This window comes from Lycorma delicatula, chromosome 6 (genome assembly GCF_047948215.1).
Source record: "Lycorma delicatula isolate Av1 chromosome 6, ASM4794821v1, whole genome shotgun sequence".
Classification (NCBI taxonomy): Eukaryota; Metazoa; Arthropoda; class Insecta; order Hemiptera; family Fulgoridae; genus Lycorma; species Lycorma delicatula.
In genome coordinates, this window is record NC_134460.1 from 98,625,525 (window position 1) to 98,643,998 (window position 18,474).

The 18,474-nt window shown below is 29.4% G+C and overlaps 1 protein-coding gene across 3 annotated transcripts in view; it reads right to left on the reverse strand.

The window, feature by feature from the left end:
• Positions 1-207: 207 nt before the first annotated feature.
• LOC142326065 (sodium/calcium exchanger Calx-like) overlaps positions 208-18,474 on the reverse strand; it is a 113,629-nt gene continuing 95,362 nt past the window's right edge. For 2 of the 3 annotated variants that reach the window (XM_075368181.1, XM_075368183.1), the window contains 3 exons: positions 17,155-17,305; positions 13,543-13,721; positions 208-4,266 (listed from right to left, as the gene is read on the reverse strand). In XM_075368181.1, coding sequence (XP_075224296.1) covers positions 4,024-4,266; positions 13,543-13,721; positions 17,155-17,305 — 573 coding nt within the window. In that variant the 3' untranslated portion in view covers positions 208-4,023. Of the gene's footprint in view, positions 4,267-13,542; positions 13,722-13,787; positions 13,967-17,154; positions 17,306-18,474 lie in introns of all 3 variants that reach the window. The other variant, XM_075368182.1, reaches the window with a different exon arrangement.

Sequence of the window (18,474 nt, forward strand, 5' to 3'; positions counted from 1 at the left end):
ATTGCATAATTTGTCTGAATGTAATAAAAATAAAATTTTCAGTTAAAAGGAGGTATAACAAAAGAGCTATAGCTCAGTTAAGGAGGTACAGTATAAAAGGATTTGCTTGCTTTATCTTTAAACCTCACTATGATTAAAGCTGCCTATATTAAAAACAAGCTACGTAGTTATAAAAAAGAAATAAGACAAAAGCATACAGTGAAGGAATAAAATAATAAAGTTTTCTTCAGTAAAAAAAATTATTTTTAAGACAAATTATAAATACAAAACATAGCTCAAAATCAGTCATAAAATAAACTTACAAAAATATTAACACTACTACCACATTTATAAAATTAGAAAATATATACTTAATAATAATAATAATCTTATACAAACACAAAAAACTTGTTGCTTTTCTTAAAGAAATAACGTTAAAAAATGTATTTATATTTTTCCACTAATAAATTATCATCTTACATTATATTTACAAATAAAATAAATTTAAATACTTCAATATTGCATATATATATATAAAACAATAAAGTATATCATTTTTGTAACTTATTCTACATGTAATTACAACTAATGAAAGTCTCAGAAACCAGTAAAAATTATCATCTTAAAATAGTAACAGAAAGCATTAACCACACTGCAATTCATTTTGTAATATATATTCACTTAGCGTATGTTTATAAGTTTTATACATATTTCGTAACCAAATATTCCGGCAAATCACCTTCCCCTGAAAATAGTATAACTCTCAAAAATAAAAACCTGCCTGGGCCAGGTTTACTTGAGAAATCATTTTATTTCTGTAAGTGGTTCCCTGTTGTCTTCTTCTATGAGTTATAATATTGTACTTATACATATATTATGTATTTGCTGCCTAACCGCAGGTGATTTTCAGCTGTAAGTGAAGCCTTCACTCTGCCCATCATAGACTGGCCGGACAGGAATTAACAAGCTCTTAGAAATAGCAACTTTACTACTACTTGTACTCAGATGCTTTACACACACTATAGCTATGATTGCAATGCACATACTGCTGAATAATAAATGCATTAACAAATAGTCTACAAATGGAATACACAATGTAAAGGAACAAATTCTTTCAATTGAGAAATAATGTAGTATATGCATCACTTCTGATGTAAATTACAGAAATTTTGTAAATATAACCATATATATATAAATATAAATCTATTTTTTAAGATAAAGCTAAAAGCAAACTGTTTAGAACAATTTTTAATGATAATTTAAGCTATACAAAAGTTATTTAGTGAAAAATGTTATATCCCTCTGGAAATGTACCAGGATGACTATTACCGACCGATTAGTCAGAAGGTGGTGGAAAAATATTAATTCAGTGATGTACATTTATAATGGTTAATACCAATCAAAACTGGTAAGCTTCTGAGAGGAGGGGAAATTGATCACTACCATATAGTAGGTACCTGCTTATGACCAAGAACATCAGTCCATTGCTATCTAGGCTTTTTGTAGCAGGTGAAAGTAACATTAAGTAGTTTACCACTATACAATTGGCAAGATTTTTGGTTGTAGAAAAAATAATTTAATTCACAAATATACACTACACTAGAATATAAAATAAATTTAGGTAAATGTAAAAAAAATTAACTAAAATAAAAATAAGAATGAAGTAACTAAATAAAAATAATGAAATTAAAGTTAAAAAACACAATAATAATTTTAAAAATAAAAATTTATAACTACATTCAAAACCACAATCAATTATAAACTGTTACATGAAACTATCAGGATGTCATGAAGAAAGAGCATCAACACTAACATAAAATGAAGTGCATTATATAATTCTTATCAAACATGCAACAGATTCATTCATAAATACATACATCTAAAAAAAAAAAAAAAAAAAAACAAAGAACATGCTATTTTATGGATTTATTCAATATCATTTTAATGGTTTAAAAAACAACAAAATCATACATACACACACACACACACACACACACACACACACACACACACACACACACACACACACAAACAAACTAATTGGAATCTTTAATACATTAAAAACATTTTAAAACAGCTGCATCACAAGCAAAACCAAAATTTATAACAGTATTTTTATCAAACTAAACACCCTATAACAACGAACAAAACAGTAAAGCAAAAAAATAATTACTGCAGTGTAAAACATTTTTCAGATATGATGTTTAAGAAGAAAGATATTAACAAAAATTTGTCTGAAGTGATATCTTAATATGAGAAACATAATATAAAAATTGCTAGTAAGCAATATAAAGCAAAATTTGTGTAATACAGATTTTTCAATTTATCTCAAATAGTAAAAGTTATACTTTATTATAATTCTAGTGTAATTTATTTTTGAGTTAATCTATTAGTAATTTTTTAGGTAATCTATCAGATTATAATATATAAGCTTCGAGTTTATTAATTATACTACATAAGCTTCAATTTAAAATTTCATCTAAATATAATTTGGTTTTAAATGGAGAAGTACTGTATGTTACATTGTATGTTACATGTTTATTTATTACATTTAAACAAACAAAGGTTTATTTCATTATTGGTTAAAATACTTTTCAGTTATTAATTTAATATCCTTTATTATTTACGTTAAATTAATAATCTATTTGATTCATACCTATAGTTGTATGTATGGTTTTACACAGCTATTGCTATTTTCATTGTTATTTATTTTATTTACTACTGTTTGTTACTTATAATTTTTGTGCCATCATGTTTTTAAACCCACCTGTAAATTCCTAGCAATTCTATTTTTATGAGATAAAATCCCTATTCTATTACAAATCAGTGAAATAAATAATTCTATTTTATTGATACAATTATTTTCAAGTAAAATTAACATTAGAAATTACATGCTTTCCATTTAAATGTTCAATCACACAAGTACAACAGATAAAAAATAGTGACCATACACTGATAATCTGATAGTCTGAAAAAAGTTAGAATAGTTATACCAAGAAATTAATTCTAGTATTGTTAAATAATAAAATATATTAAGCTACTTAAAAAAAGAAAAATTTATTTAGTTAAAAAACTATATAAATTTTTCTATAATACAATAACAAAAAGTATCTCAACTTAAGAAGCAAAAACATTATATCTGAGAAAAATACATTTATCAAAATTTTCAATAAAAAAAAATTTATGAACAAATATAAACATCAAAATCAAAACGTACCTAAATGATAAAATAAGTTAATTATTTTTCCCTAAGATTGTGCAAAAAAAATAACACATGAAAGTTAATCAAATAACAAATAATTACTAGCTAAAAATAAATTAATTTCTGAACGTTTAAAGTATTGTAAATAAAATGTTCACTGCTAATATGACAGACTCAAATATGAGAGTAAATATGTGAGGATAATTTCTTACATAAAATGTCTCAAAAAATTTGGCATCTTTAATTATAAACATAAACTGACATCTGCAAAATTTCTACTGAATGTTGCATACTTCAAGTATCAAAAAGAATATCAGTAGTAGTTGTCTATTAGACAATTGAACAGAAGGAATAATTTCAGTTTACATTGTTTAAATACCAGTCCTATTTTATTTTTAACAATGCAAATAATGCTTATTGTACAAGTTAGGATATGGCATTCATAATCATATCTACACAAATTTTCATAGCAAATCTATGATAACTAGTTGCGAAATATATAAAAAAATTTAATGTCTTTTTAATTATATATTATATAATTAATTACTCAGAATAAATATAATACTGTTTAACAAAAAGTATTATATATTTTGATCATCATAATTTTCTGTCCACATAAAAAAAATTTAATGGATGGAAGTTATATCACTATTTACAACTCCAAAATTTTATTTTAAAAATTTCATGATATAACTCAAGAAGTTATTGTCTCATCGGTGGTCCACAAACATTTATGAGAGAAATTCAAATGTTTTATATCAAGGCACTGAAAAAATTCTGAAGGGTGATTATAACATACAATAAGGTAAGCATTGCAAAACATTCATTGCATTTTTTTTTTCTTAAAAATTGGCTTCAATTGTTCCACTTATCTGAAGACAGGATAATACAATATACAGAATCCAGAGAATAATTAAAATTCCAGCAGATAAGAATGCTGTTCCTCTAGGTCCTCCAAGTTCTGCTTTACCAAAAATTGTAAGATTTCTTCGTAGAAGTAACAATGCCATCGCAATAAGTGCTGCAATTGTATACATCAAAACACTGAAACCAAGCGATCCTGATGGCACATTGAACTGTGTACCCTAAAAAATAATAATTACAGAAAATAAATTATCTTTGAATCATATGTATGAAATTTATACAGAAATAACATAGAAGCAGTCATATTTGTTTTGCAGATGCAAAATTATTTTTTTTATTTTAGAGCATTATCTATATGTAAATTTTTGTATGAAAGCATTTTGGAATAAGTTTCATTACGTGCACTTTCTGAAAATTTTGAGAATAAAACATTTGCTATTCATTTTTGTAAAAATGTTGCAATAGTAGATAATGAGCATCCTGGTTGTTTTTGAATGCTTTAGTTAATGTTAACAGTTGAAATTGTTCAACATTAAATACCTAGAACTGCTATCTCCTATAAAGCATTATTTAAATTATCTGCTGAAGTCAGAATTCATAAAACAACAGTTTTACAAGTAATGTGACAACACTTAGAGAACCAAATAAAAATAAATGGATTAATGATGCCAATTGATTTATTAAGTACTCTTGCAGTATTAAATATTACGTGTAATAAAGTGCGATACCATTTAAAAGGCTACATTAATGTATAGAGTAACTGAATTTGATGCAGTACAAATCCACATGGATTTTATTTATTGTCTGCTAGTAATAGAAAATGACTTCATATTTATTTATTTAATGTGATATTTTGAGGAAGAAAATTGACTGATTTTTTAAACAATACTGTAACTTATATGTTTGCCATGAAATAGCTAAATTTATTGCTTTATCAGATCATGAACATGAGTTTACAGAATTGAACTGAAAATTTTTTAAAATGATTTTTTAAAAACAATGTTATTGACCATTATGTAACTGGGCAATTGAGGGCTCTTCCAAATATTGTGAAAAATAATAATCCTCTTGCTCTGACAAAAATAAAGAGTTGAACCAAGAAAGCACTGAAAAATGGATCAAAAAAGCAAAAGCTTGTTTAGTATTAGGTGGTAGAAATTTCAACAATTATTATAAAATTTTGCACTAACTACATAATTAAACATGTATATATAAGGGGTAATTAAAAAATGAGAATTTTAATTTCTATAAAAAATAATTTACTTATTCTTTTACACTGATATCATCCTCTTCAAAGAGGTGCACCAGAGAAGAAGTGACACACTTATACCAGCATTTCTTCCAATCCTCATAACATTTAAGGGAAAGCATTTTTTGTATGGCTTTAAACTTACTTTATCAATTTTTACACCAATGTTTTCTTTATATAACCCATGGCTGCAACTTGTTGCCCTTTTATCAATAAAAATAAGACAAAGTTATAGGGTGTTGTCTGGAGAATACAGGTGTGGCACATGGTATAAAATTAGAAATTTGTTTACCCACATTTATGGTTTTTTTTCTTTGGATTGCCTTTATACATACACAGCAGAAAGCTGCTAAGTTTTCTGCTATAAACCTTGTCGCAACAATTCATAACAGTTGAAGCCAATGTAATTGAAAAACAAAAAAAACAGTCAAGAGAACCTTAACATTTGATTGACTTAGGCAAGTTTTTTTTTTTTTGGTTCTTCAGAAAGCTTCCACTGGGATGATTGGACCTTCATTTTAATTTCATAACTGTACACACATCTTGTCATGGTATCTGTTAGAACACGTTTGTATAATTCTGAATCAATGATGTCAGCTAAGAATTGATGTTGCTTTTGTTGAAAATTCAACAGTTTTAGAACAAATTTTTGTATTCATGTCAGCTAAAATTGTTTCATATGACCCACAAGCGATTCCTAGCTCTTCAGCACCTTCTCTAATATTGATTCCAGGATTATCATTAAAATGTCCTTTATTTTGTAAGACATATTCATTAGTTGTTGATGTGTTACGACATCCAATCTTATTGTCATCTTCACAGCCTTTATGAAACTATACCACTCATAAACAGCTGGTGTTAATCAAGTCTTTTAATGTCGTCAAAACTTCTCTGCACTTTATTTCATTTTTAATATAAAATTTAATATAAATCATTTGTTCCATCATTTTCAAACAAATTAAATCACCACTCACAATAAAATACATCCTAATTACTCAGCTGTAAAATTTCAACTACGAGTCCTAATTTGGCAGTAAACACTGTTTATATATACAATATAAACAGTGATGCCATCACATTGGAAAAAAACAAACTCTTTCAAAAAGACTTGCAAAATAAAAATAATTCTCATATTTTTATTATACCTCATATATCATTGTAGATAACAAGTTAAATTTTGTTTAGGAATAAAAAGTATCATATTCTCAATGATTTTTCCTTTGCTGTCATAAATTCCAACTGAGTAAACCCTTTATTTTCTTTGTAATACTATCTTTAAAAGGCAGTGTGCAAAAATATAACAGCACTGATTAAGTTATGATTTTTGTTACATATTTTATTCTACTTTACATATTTTATTTTTTTGTGATAATTAACTTAAAAATTGAAACTAAATAGAGAATGTAATTTTTTAATTCAATTAATTTTTATTGCACAAGTGGACTGAAATTTTGTTTATTTTGAGAATTATGAGTTATCTCACAAATTAAAAGAGGATTAATGATTTTAATCAATAATAATAATTTAGATTATTAAGCTAAAAGTGATTTTGTTTGAATAATTACAACTGTTTTATACAAAGATAGCTTTTATTATTTATAAATTGAATATAAAATTTCTAAATTTGTCTTAGTTAATGTAGTATGATTTACTATTAAAAGTTTCAGACAGTTTGGTTTTGTGTAAGTATATTGTCATGTGTTCACAGCTCGATCAGGATATTGAGAGATTGACAAATGAAAATATTTATACAATTACAATTTACGAGGGTAAATAAAATATAAACAGGATTTTTGTTCCTGAGGGTCTACAGTTAGTAGGACTGAACCCACGCTTCTAGTATGCTTGAGTGGGGTCATTAGGAGTGGAAAGAGCCAGCCACTTTGCACTCCCAATCAATTCGTCAGTAACGCTCACAATTTGGGACCAACAAGTGCACTCCACCACTGTGCATGCATAATTATAAAATTTATTGCTCATGAAGTTCAAGTGATGGAAATTTTCTGGAGATTGACTGCACAGTTCAGGGACCAAACATTGTCAAGGACTTGTGTGTTTGCCTGACATAAAAAGTTCAAGGAAGGACAAGAATGAGTGGAAAATCAGGAACACGATCGCCATCTTTGGACCAGCATTACAGATGAAAACATTTGTGCAGTTCAAGACATTCTTGAAGATGATCGACGGGTGAGAGTATCCGAAATTGCAGATTAGGTCGGAGTAAGTTATGGGAGCTGTCAAGTGATCAATACGAATGACCTATAGTTTCGTAAAGTGTGTGCCAGATGGGTCCCTCACCTTTTGACTGCAGATCAGAAGTTGAGACGTTTGGAGCTCTGTCAGAGGCTTACAGCAAGCTTTGGAGGTGATGAATTTTTGAATTGAATCGTCACCTGCAATGAAACATGGGTCCACCACTACACTCCCCAGTATGGAGTGGTGGAGGGAAGGGGAGGCAGCCCCAGTGAAAGCCAAAACTGTCAGCTGGCAAGGTTCTTTAAACCATTTTTTTTCAACCGGTGAGGGATTTTGCTTATTGATTTTTTGCATGAATGACGCACAATCAATGCTGCTTACTACTGCAGGCTGTTGAAAAACGTGAGGCCTGAATATCACTGCAAAATACGAGACCAACCGATTCGAGAGGCCATCCTCCTACATGAAAACGGCAGGCCGCATACTGCAGCTCTAACAGTCTCAAAACTAGAAGAAATGCAATGGACTCAACTTGATCATCCTCCCTACAGCCCAAACCTATCGCCCTGTGATTTTTATTTGTTTGGGATGCTTAAAGAAGCTCTTAGAGAGCAACGATTTGAAGATGACGAGGGTGTGGAGGAATTCGTGTTCAGTTGGCTCCTTATGCAACCAGCTTCATAAACCTTTTGCAATAAGGTTTTTGCGATAAAAAACCTTCCTTCTTGCAGGAAAAATGTACTTCTAAAAGAGAAAACTATGTAGAAAATAAATTATATTTGCCTTTTATTTTTCAAAAAATGTTTTTTAAAAATAAAATCCCGTTTATATTTGATTTACCCATGTATTAGTTTAAAAACATAAATAATAAAATAATAATAATAAATAGTGATTACATACAAAAAAAATTTTAAAGTAATCGTCAGGATTTTTTTATAGGTAGTTAAATATTAAAAACCAGAATTCAGTCCCACTGACAAGACATTAGCATGACTGCTAGTTTTAACACTTTTACCCATTAGACTAACAACAATAGTACAATAGATAGGACAAGTATAAAGTTCTTTTAATGCAAATACCTTTGCTGTTCACAAATAAAACTACCCTAACAATTTATGAATGGAATTTAGTACATTATCTCTTTTACTCGTAGTCTAACAGTAACTCACTGAACCACTTCTTGTTTTCATGTATTGGAATTACTTGTGACGTCATCTTAATCGTGTCGAACTTGTATGCACTAGAAATTCGCTCCTACACTAACCTCGCAGAATATTCTCAATTCAAACTCACATAAAAATTCCTAGCTTAAGACTCACTCGCAGACTGATCATCAACTGGTCTTTCCTGGAATATTTATACTCCTATCCTCTTCACCTGCAGGACCGGACCCAACTCAAAGTGTGAGAATGACCATCTGCCATCACACTTTCCCATAAGATTCCAAACCTGGATCCAGCAACTCTTCTCACTTAACAGCATCTGTTTAGGTGTGTCAGTAGGCAGTATCACAAAGAATGATTATTAAATGGATGTGTAAAAGGGTTCTTTTTAGCCCCTTTCTGGATTCCTCCTATTATTATAATTTCCACTACTTTCTTCTTAATTGGAAGGAATCCGTTACTCAGGTTCATTGTACCGGTCTTGTCACAATATTAATGTGTTCTTTGAAACATGGGTGGAATGACTTTTTGTCTAACATAGAAGTTGGTACACTAATTACAAGCACTTTATACGTTATTAGAAATGATTCTTGAATTAATCAGTGGTGAGCGAGGGTTGTTTTTAATAGAAATTAATTTAATTTAAATACTATTTTGTTTAGGGAAGAAGCTTAACCTAAATATAATTTTAAACACAACTGAAGGAATGTTCCCGACACAAATGATTTCTTGAGAATATTATTTTATACATATATGAGTATGAAACTACCAGTTTTCTCAATATCTACTTTATAACCACACCTAGCTGGAATAGATCAGTATTACTATTCTTTTACAAAAGTGAAAAGCTAATATATACTAATAATCAATGATTCTTTTACACATTTGAATATTCAATTCTGAATAGACATAGATGATATAATAAGTGACAAATTTATATATATTTTTTTCTAATGAATCTGAAATTTTATATGAGTTTAAATAATAATTAATACTTTTATAACTATTAACTGATCATAATTTACACATCTTACTTGTAAGAGAAATGAAAAAAGAAAATTATTGTAAATTAAAACAAAAAAATAAGACAAGATAAAATAGATAAGGTTAGAAAAAATTTATAAAATAGCATATTGCATAATAATCAGTGCATTATTTATATTTGCTCATGTCAAAACTAAAAAGAAATTTAAAAAACAAATGTAAAAAAAAACACAGAATACATGCTATTTAATAGAAAAGCAAATGGAAAATAGTAATAAAAATAAGATTTATTAACTTTGCTATTGTTTATTAAGTTGAACAGCCCTAAATACTTTTGTAAGATCCAGGGCATTCATAGTCACCAACCAAAACTAACGTGGAAGATACCTTGCAATATAGGGTCAATTAGATGAATATATTGATATGTGTAGAAAGTGAAGGCCAAAGTACGTAAATTACATGGGGCATTGTCATCTTAATTAGCAGTATTGTAATGTTAAAACATACATGTATTTATTCAAATCAAGTATTAAATGTTGAATATTATCTGGTGACTCGGCCATCTTCAGTGAAGGCCAAAGTACGTAAATTACATGGGGCATTGTCATCTTAATTAGCAGTATTGTAATGTTAAAACATACATGTATTTATTCAAATCAAGTATTAAATGTTGAATATTATCTGGTGACTCGGCCATCTTCAGAGTGATTTTAACAGTTATGACTCATATCCTAATTGTGCTAATACAAATAAATTTATTTCTTGAAATAAATCTAATCTGTCTAATGAAAACATTTCATGAAATAGATTATGTAGCTATGAGTAAACATAATTATTGTAACCTCTTCGTTTTAATGATGACAATTTACAAAATTCATCAGATTCTCAGTAAAATTACTTAAAATACCTTTCTTAATAATCTAGGCTTTTTCTCAACAATGTTCACAATTTTATGAAAGGGTTAAGGTTAACTGCTTTCCCTTAAGACCTGATGGTTCTACAACACCTTCTCAGGGAGTAGGATTCTCAAAATTAAATAGTATTATAAAATGCAAATTGCCAAAGCCACACTCAATGAATCAGATTTCCATATAGTGCTGAAATTAAGAACACTAGTGTAGTCTATTGTAGCATGATTTTTTATAACTAATAACCACCGAAGTCAATGATCCTTAAATAAATATAATTTAAAAAACCCAAAATTACATCCATATTTTAGAAAGCAATTTCCTTCGACTTGGATTTTTCACTCACTACCAAATCCTCATGACTGATGGGGATTGTGAGTGTTCTCAAATTATTTATCTGTTTTCCACTTCTCATTTCTTAAAATGCTACCAGTGTATCCCAGAGTGTAATATCTGTAAGTCTGATATTACAATCAATTTTTGTATTAAAAGGTTTTAAAAGTACAATATAACATTGCAGACACTTCTCAGTTTGTATTTAAAAAAATTAAAATTGCAGTAATTCAAATGTGACATTTGCTTGAAACTCCTACCCTGTCTATAAAATATGTCTTCTATTACAATGTCTAATTTTTTTTTTAATATTCTTTTACAATTCTCATTATATGATAATTGCATTACATATAAAGGGAGAAAGGAGTAAAATAACATCCAATTTTTTTCCATTTGTATGTAACAAATGACAATTGCAGTAATTCAACTCTGACATTTGCATGAAACTCCTATACTGACTAGGAAATTTATATATCTTTATTACAAAATCTACTTTTTTTTATATGTTCTTTTATGACTCATTGTATGATAACTCCACTCCATCACATTTAAACTGAGTAAGGAGTTGCACAACATTCAGTTGGCTTTTTAATTTAAAAAAAATAAAAACTACTAATTTTTTTGTTTAAAAACAATGAATATTATAGCTATATAATTATTTAGTATTGATCACAAAACTGTAACAGATAAAATCTGTTTATTTTATCTCATTCTTTCTTCTCTCATTTATTTCTCATTAAAAACCATGTAAATAAATGAAACAATAAATCAATAAACAAATCAAATCATTGAGAGATCTCTAAACACACAACATAAAAAAGAGTTGATTTATATAAAAAAAGAAAAGAAAAATGTTAATTATAAACATCACACTAATGAGAACACACACAAATTCAAAGTCAAGTAAATTTTTCAAGCAACCACCAACAGAAAAATTAAATAAGCTGAAATTCTGAAAAAGTAATTATTTATTAAAAAAGAAAATTAAAATTAGAACATAAAAAATGACTAGTGATGGAAGAACTTCCAGGTTGAACTAGTTTTGCCGGCCTCCATGGCGCGAGTTGTAGCATTTCAGCCTTTCACCCAGAGGTCCTGGCATTGAATCCCAATCAGGCATGGAATTTTTCAAACACACTACAAAATACTCATCTTATTCTCTGCAGAAAGAGCTTGACTGTGGACCCAGAGGAAAAAAAAAAGGTGAACTAGTTTTAGGTGCTTCACAGGAATAAAAAGTAATAAATTCCAATTTTGCCCACTAAAAATGGAAATTTAAACATCCTTAGTCATTCTTAACATTCAAAGACTGCTGACATTTTACATTGCATGTCATTATCAGGTACAGAGGAATAAATTTTTTTCATTTAATTTTATAACATTAAAATGAAAATTTTTAATTTTCCATATTTATTAAATCTTAGAGAATCAGTGCAAAAACAGTCACGATTTATCTGGAATAAAAATTATAATTATTGTATTCTAATGTCTCATTCTGATACTAAAGAAATACAATTTAAAAAATAGCAGGTAATTTTATAAATATTTGTATTTAGTAAGTTAGTAAAATATTAATAGTCAAGACTGTAAAACATACAGATTAACATGTTACAAGGTGTGGCTATTAAATAATGAGACTAATGCTGTAAAACATTTTATTTTAAATTTATACATATTTAATTATTATCCCCTTCAATATACACCCCTCCCCTCAATCCCTACATTGCTCTATACAAATTTTCAATTGTTTGAAACATTGCTGGAAGTCTTCTTCCGAGTTCTTTCACGATACGTGCTGCTATTTCTTTCACAGGTTCAACAGTCTGAAATCTTTTCCTTTTAATGCAGATTTGGCCTTGGGACACAGATAAAAGTCACATGGCACCAGGTCAGGCTAATAAGGCATCCGAATAAGACTGGGATGTTATACTTGGCTGGAAATGTCTTGACAGACAATGCAGTGTGAGCCGGTGCATTGCCCTGATGAAGAACCCATGACTTGTTTTTCCACAATTCAGATCGTTTCTAATTTTTTCACAGAGTTGAGCAAGGACCTTGAATAAAGACAAAAATACTTAACCAATGGTAAGATCATCTCGATTCCCCCCCAAGGGGAGAAGATCCCACCTCGTAGCGAAATGGTAAGATCAGATCAGATTACCAATTTTTTAATATTTTTATTCGTTTTTGATGTGGAAGGGCGACCCGGTGAATATAATCTTCAACATCTTTTCATCTTGGAAACGCTTAACCCATTCAAAAACCCATGCACATGATAAACATTCATTGCCATTTGTCTTTTTTTTAACAATAGATAACTTTTAGTAGCTGTTTTTCCAAATTTCATGACAATTCTTTGCTCTAATAAAACACTTATAATTTTTCGGCAAAACAAAAATATGATGTTAACCAAACAAAGGTCACGGCCAGACTAATGTCTACAGAAACTGGAGTGGCAACAATCGAAAGAGAAGGCTTCATGCTACACAGCTGTTGATAATGCGTATTTGGTGCATGTGCAGTTCTTCTACAGCAGAAGCATTAGTTTTATTATTTAAAAGCCACACCTCATACATAGCTACATTGTTAAATTTTATATTCAATGATTATATCACAGAACGTTTCTTTAGAAGCAGATTTTAACAACTAAAATCGTACGCATACCTGTGATTCATGGTATGCAGCAGCCACAAACCATGGTAAGCCGACCCCCATTAAGACATTTACTGCAATACTACCAGATATATGTATAAGAGCACCATCTGCATATTTTTCAGCCCTTGTTACAAAACGTGAAGCTAGTGTATCCGGCAAAGATGTTCCCAAAGCAACCAGCGTTATAGCTGAAATATTAGAATGAAAAATGAAAGTAAGAAACATTAGAAATCAAGAATAAAAATATATTTTACCTTGGAGTAGTGATACACAGCAGCCATAAACCATGGAAAACCAAGGCCCAAGAATACATTCACACAATTACTTCCTGTAATGTTTCCAATAGCATCATCTGCATTTTTACTCAGGAGAGTAGCTGTTCGACTAGCAAATGTATCAGGCATTGAAGTACCCATTGCAACAAATGTAATGGCTGTAAGAAGCAACATATTTTGTAAACTTAAAAACTAATAATAAGTCACCATTTCCTGAAAATGACAGTTTTAACATCAATATAATTCAAGTATCTAAGAATGTAAGTGACAATATCACTCGAATCTCATTTCAGCCAAAAAATTTTTAATCAACAAAGCTAAACTAATAATTTTGTCAGCTATCAAATTGAATGAAAATATAAATGCATAAAAAAATGTATGGAGGGAAAATAAAGCATAAATAAAGTCATATTTTACTAGTTAATCAACTAGTACTTAGTCAAATTGTACTTTATTTGGATCTTAATAGTTTTTAACTATGTAACACATGAAAATCTTCATGTGTACATAATTATAGATTAAACAATACTATTAACTCAACCGTATTTGTCTTTATTTCTGGTTATACGATAAGCACAATTTTCTAAGCAAGGTCCAGCTGGCTGTAACTATGTAAATTTTGCACAGCAATCAAAACGTGCATGTGTCCCAGCTCCTGGCATGTCTTGCACAAATGCAGATGTCAACTGCAGCAGTAGCGTCACTGTATACAATTTATATTGTGAAGTTGAAATGTTTTAAATAATTGAGCAACCCACCAATTGTGAAATAAGGTCTATGATTCAATTCTTGACTGCAAGGAGCATGCCAGCAACAGACATTCATCGCCAAATATGCAAGGTTTACAGGCCAAATTCAATGAGTGACAGCAAAGTGTGTAAACAGCTAAGACTGTTCAATGACTGGCAGGACAATGTCCATGATGAATCATGATCAAGCCGATCTTCTGTAATCACACAATGTTTTTGTGCGCAAAATTGACGCAAAAATTAGTGAAACCAGTGATGATTCATGATTTTCACTTTGGTCACTGATATTCCCACAAGTTTCAAGGTCAATGCTATATAAAATTGTTTCTGATATCTTGCAGTTCAAAAAACTGTGCTTACAATGGGTTCCCAGGCTGTTTTCTGAAGAACACCAAAAAAAAAAGAATGGCTAGTATGTCAACATTTTTGACCCAATACAGAGAGGAAAGTAAACAACTTTTGGACCACATTATCACAGAGACAAGACATGGGTTTCTCACATTACTCCAGTATCAAATTGGCAGTCAATGGAATGGCGACACACATCTCCAATCATAGTGACAGCCAAACAAACAATGTTAACATGCAAGATTATGGAAAATGTGTTTTGGAATAGACATGGTGTCCTATTAATCAATTTTATACCCAAAGGGAAAACAAGCTCAGCTGCATACTGTGAGACCTTGTTGCCATACAGAATATGCGACATGGCCTGTCATTACAATGCATGATGACAATGTACAACCTCATTCTGCTGCTCAAACTATATAGTTAATCGGATCTTTTGGATGGGAGCAAATGAACTACCCACCATACAACCTAGACCCTGCACTGAACAATTACTACTTGTTCTGCTACCTGATGGAGTTTCTTGGCAGTTAGTAATTTGACATCTATGAAGAAGTAAAAACAACGGTTGAAGCCTAGTTGTCTTCACAGGAGACTGATTTCTATGGCTTGGGCATAAACAATTTAGCAAAATGCTATGATAAATGTTAAACAAGGTGACTATGTAGGAAAGTAACATAAAGTGTAGAGTGAAATAAAGAGTTTTTAACAATACCTTTACTACTTATATTTGTATTAAAAAACAGACCTTACTTTTAAAAAATCCTCATAGATTCTTGTTTAAATTTTTAGCTTTTCTGTTATAAATTTAAATTTATGACACAATATGGATACAAGATAAATAAAACTAAATGAATAAAAAAAAAGTTACAATCTAAAATAAACATTCGTTGTATATTGCTGTATGTATATTTGTTTTTACATCTGACAATTTTTTACACCTCATGTTAAATTTTATTTGTATTTATACCTATATTGCACCTACAAGATGTTTTTAAAAGTAAGGTCCATTTTGAAATAAAAACAAAACTAAAAATATGGAAAAATTTTATTATTTACGCATAAAACTACATTAATTTACTACGTAGCTGCCTTCAACTTCAACATATTTTTCATATCATTTTACTAGCTTCTTCAAGAAATTCCACACCAGAAACTTAAACTGCACAGTAATACCATTTTTCAATTTGTCAACATTCTCAACCTTAGTGATACAAGCCACTGTTTAACTTGAAAAAAAATAATTAATTACTGGGAGCTAAGTCATAGCTATAGGGTGAATGATTGAAGATTTTCCAATCGCCTCACTGTCTGATTTGCCATGTGTGGCTGGCTAGGTATTGTCACGTAAACACAAAATATCTCATAATTTCTTTTTATAGTTCTTCTAAGATTTTTTTACATATTTCACAATAAATATCAGCATTCACACGATCAAATTTGATAGGTAAGACACCCTCTTTGTCAACCCCCCCAAAAAAAAACACAACAGCCATAAGCTTATGCGGTTTTTTACCAAACATTCGTGTTTAAATTTCATTGATTGAGAAAATGATGATGCCACCATTACATTGCCAGTTGTTTTGTGAAACATTCAAATAAGAAATCCAGTTTCATCTCCAGTAACAATGTGATCAACCTTCATTTTTGTAACTTGTCAAAAATTCTTACGCTGCAGCAAGATTTTTTCCTTGTGTGTGTATGTGTCAGTTAACATCTTTGGCATCCATCTGGCATATAATTTTTTGTAGACAATTTTCAGCCAAAAATTTATAAATCAAAGATCTTGAAACATCAAAGACATTTGACTTTGAAATCAAATTGTCATGGCACTTCACCATGTCTCATTTTTGTCACTTTTTCTATCAAATCATTCGTTTATTACCAACAACCTGCCGTTATGTTCTCAACCATGAACACTCATTCTACCTCCTCTAGTGAATGTCTCCACTTACTTTAGCATCACTCATACTTGGCCCATAAACATCACAAATTTTCCAGTGAATTACAGCTACAGAATTGTTTTTTTTTCCATCAAAATTCAAAGTACTTCTCATACTATTGTTACTAAACTATTTTGCTAACAGCTGACTATTGATTGAAAAACTTAAATTACAACAAAATCTTCAGATATTACAATAATAATAATTAAAATTAATATCAAAGCACGTCTATATTTAGTGACAAGACTTGTCATCAATCTTGGAGCAGAAAAAAATTATCTCAATTTAATTTATAAAAATAAGTACCAGTTATTGTATCATCAAGTCCAACAAGGCAGCCAAAAATTGTAGCAATATCACCAATTATTGCAGTCATTACACCAATCATGATCAGAGATATTACAAAACACAACCAGCCACCAAGTATCCCTGGAGGTGGTATAAATGAAAATAGTACCTGAAAATAAAATAAGTAATATGCTAAATAAAACTGATATAAAACTATGCTATCAGCAAGACTAATTTTACAGCATTAAAAAATTGCACAAATTATTCAGTGTTGGAAGCAATATCGTCTTCAAATTTCTGTAAATGTAATTTTGACTCCACAACTGTATTTTATAAATAACTCTGTAATGAACTATTACAGTTAGCAACTAAACTCACAAGGGAAAAATTTGCACATTTCTTACATCATACGGGGAACTTACATAATATGTTGTTAATTCTTTAAGACGATATTTTTCATTCATCATCCATTAATTTAGAATTCAATTAAACTGTCAGAAATTAATAATACTTAAAGCATTTTGCTTTAAATACATCAAATTTCTAATGCTAGAAATAGTCACTTATATTTTCACAAAACTATGCCTTCTAAATTATTTATTTTGAATATTCTGATCAGCATGATTAAGTAAACTTTAAAAAATGCCTAATGACTCATTTTGAAAAATCAATAATTATTTTAAAAAATTGTAAAAGACACTTAAGTGAAATATCTAACTATAATCACCATTCACCTGATTATTTCATCTTCACTAATTATATAGACACATTCCTCATTTCGCCTATAATCAAACTTTTATTATAAAAAAAAAGATAATTACTTTTTTAAATAAAATAAGTGAAAAGTTGAAGACAGCAGGTTGCAAAGGGACTAATTCTACATTACACACCGTTTTGTCCCTGAAATATCATTGGAATACCACTGGAACTGCTCTGTAGTAAAATGTAAAATCTCAATGGATTAAATTTTAACAAAGCGGATTTCAAGAACTTGAAGTAAAATTTAAAAAACAGAAAACTTAAGTTACTGGTAATTTTAACTGTACTAAAAAAAAAGATATAATTATATACAAATTATTCAGGTTTATCTGTAGCACATAGTTTGAAACTGTTGATTATCTTAACACTCTACTTTTTATATTAATTTAGCCTCCAATGGTTAATTTATAAATAAACGACTGACTTTTTTTACTTTATTATTAATACGAGGGTCGTTCAATAAGTCCTTAGAAAAAGATAAAAAAACAAATTATTTTATGTAATTTTTTTTTTTTTTCAATATAATCTCCTTTTAACTCTGTCCACTTTTCTAAGCATTTCTCCAATTTTTTTAAGCCA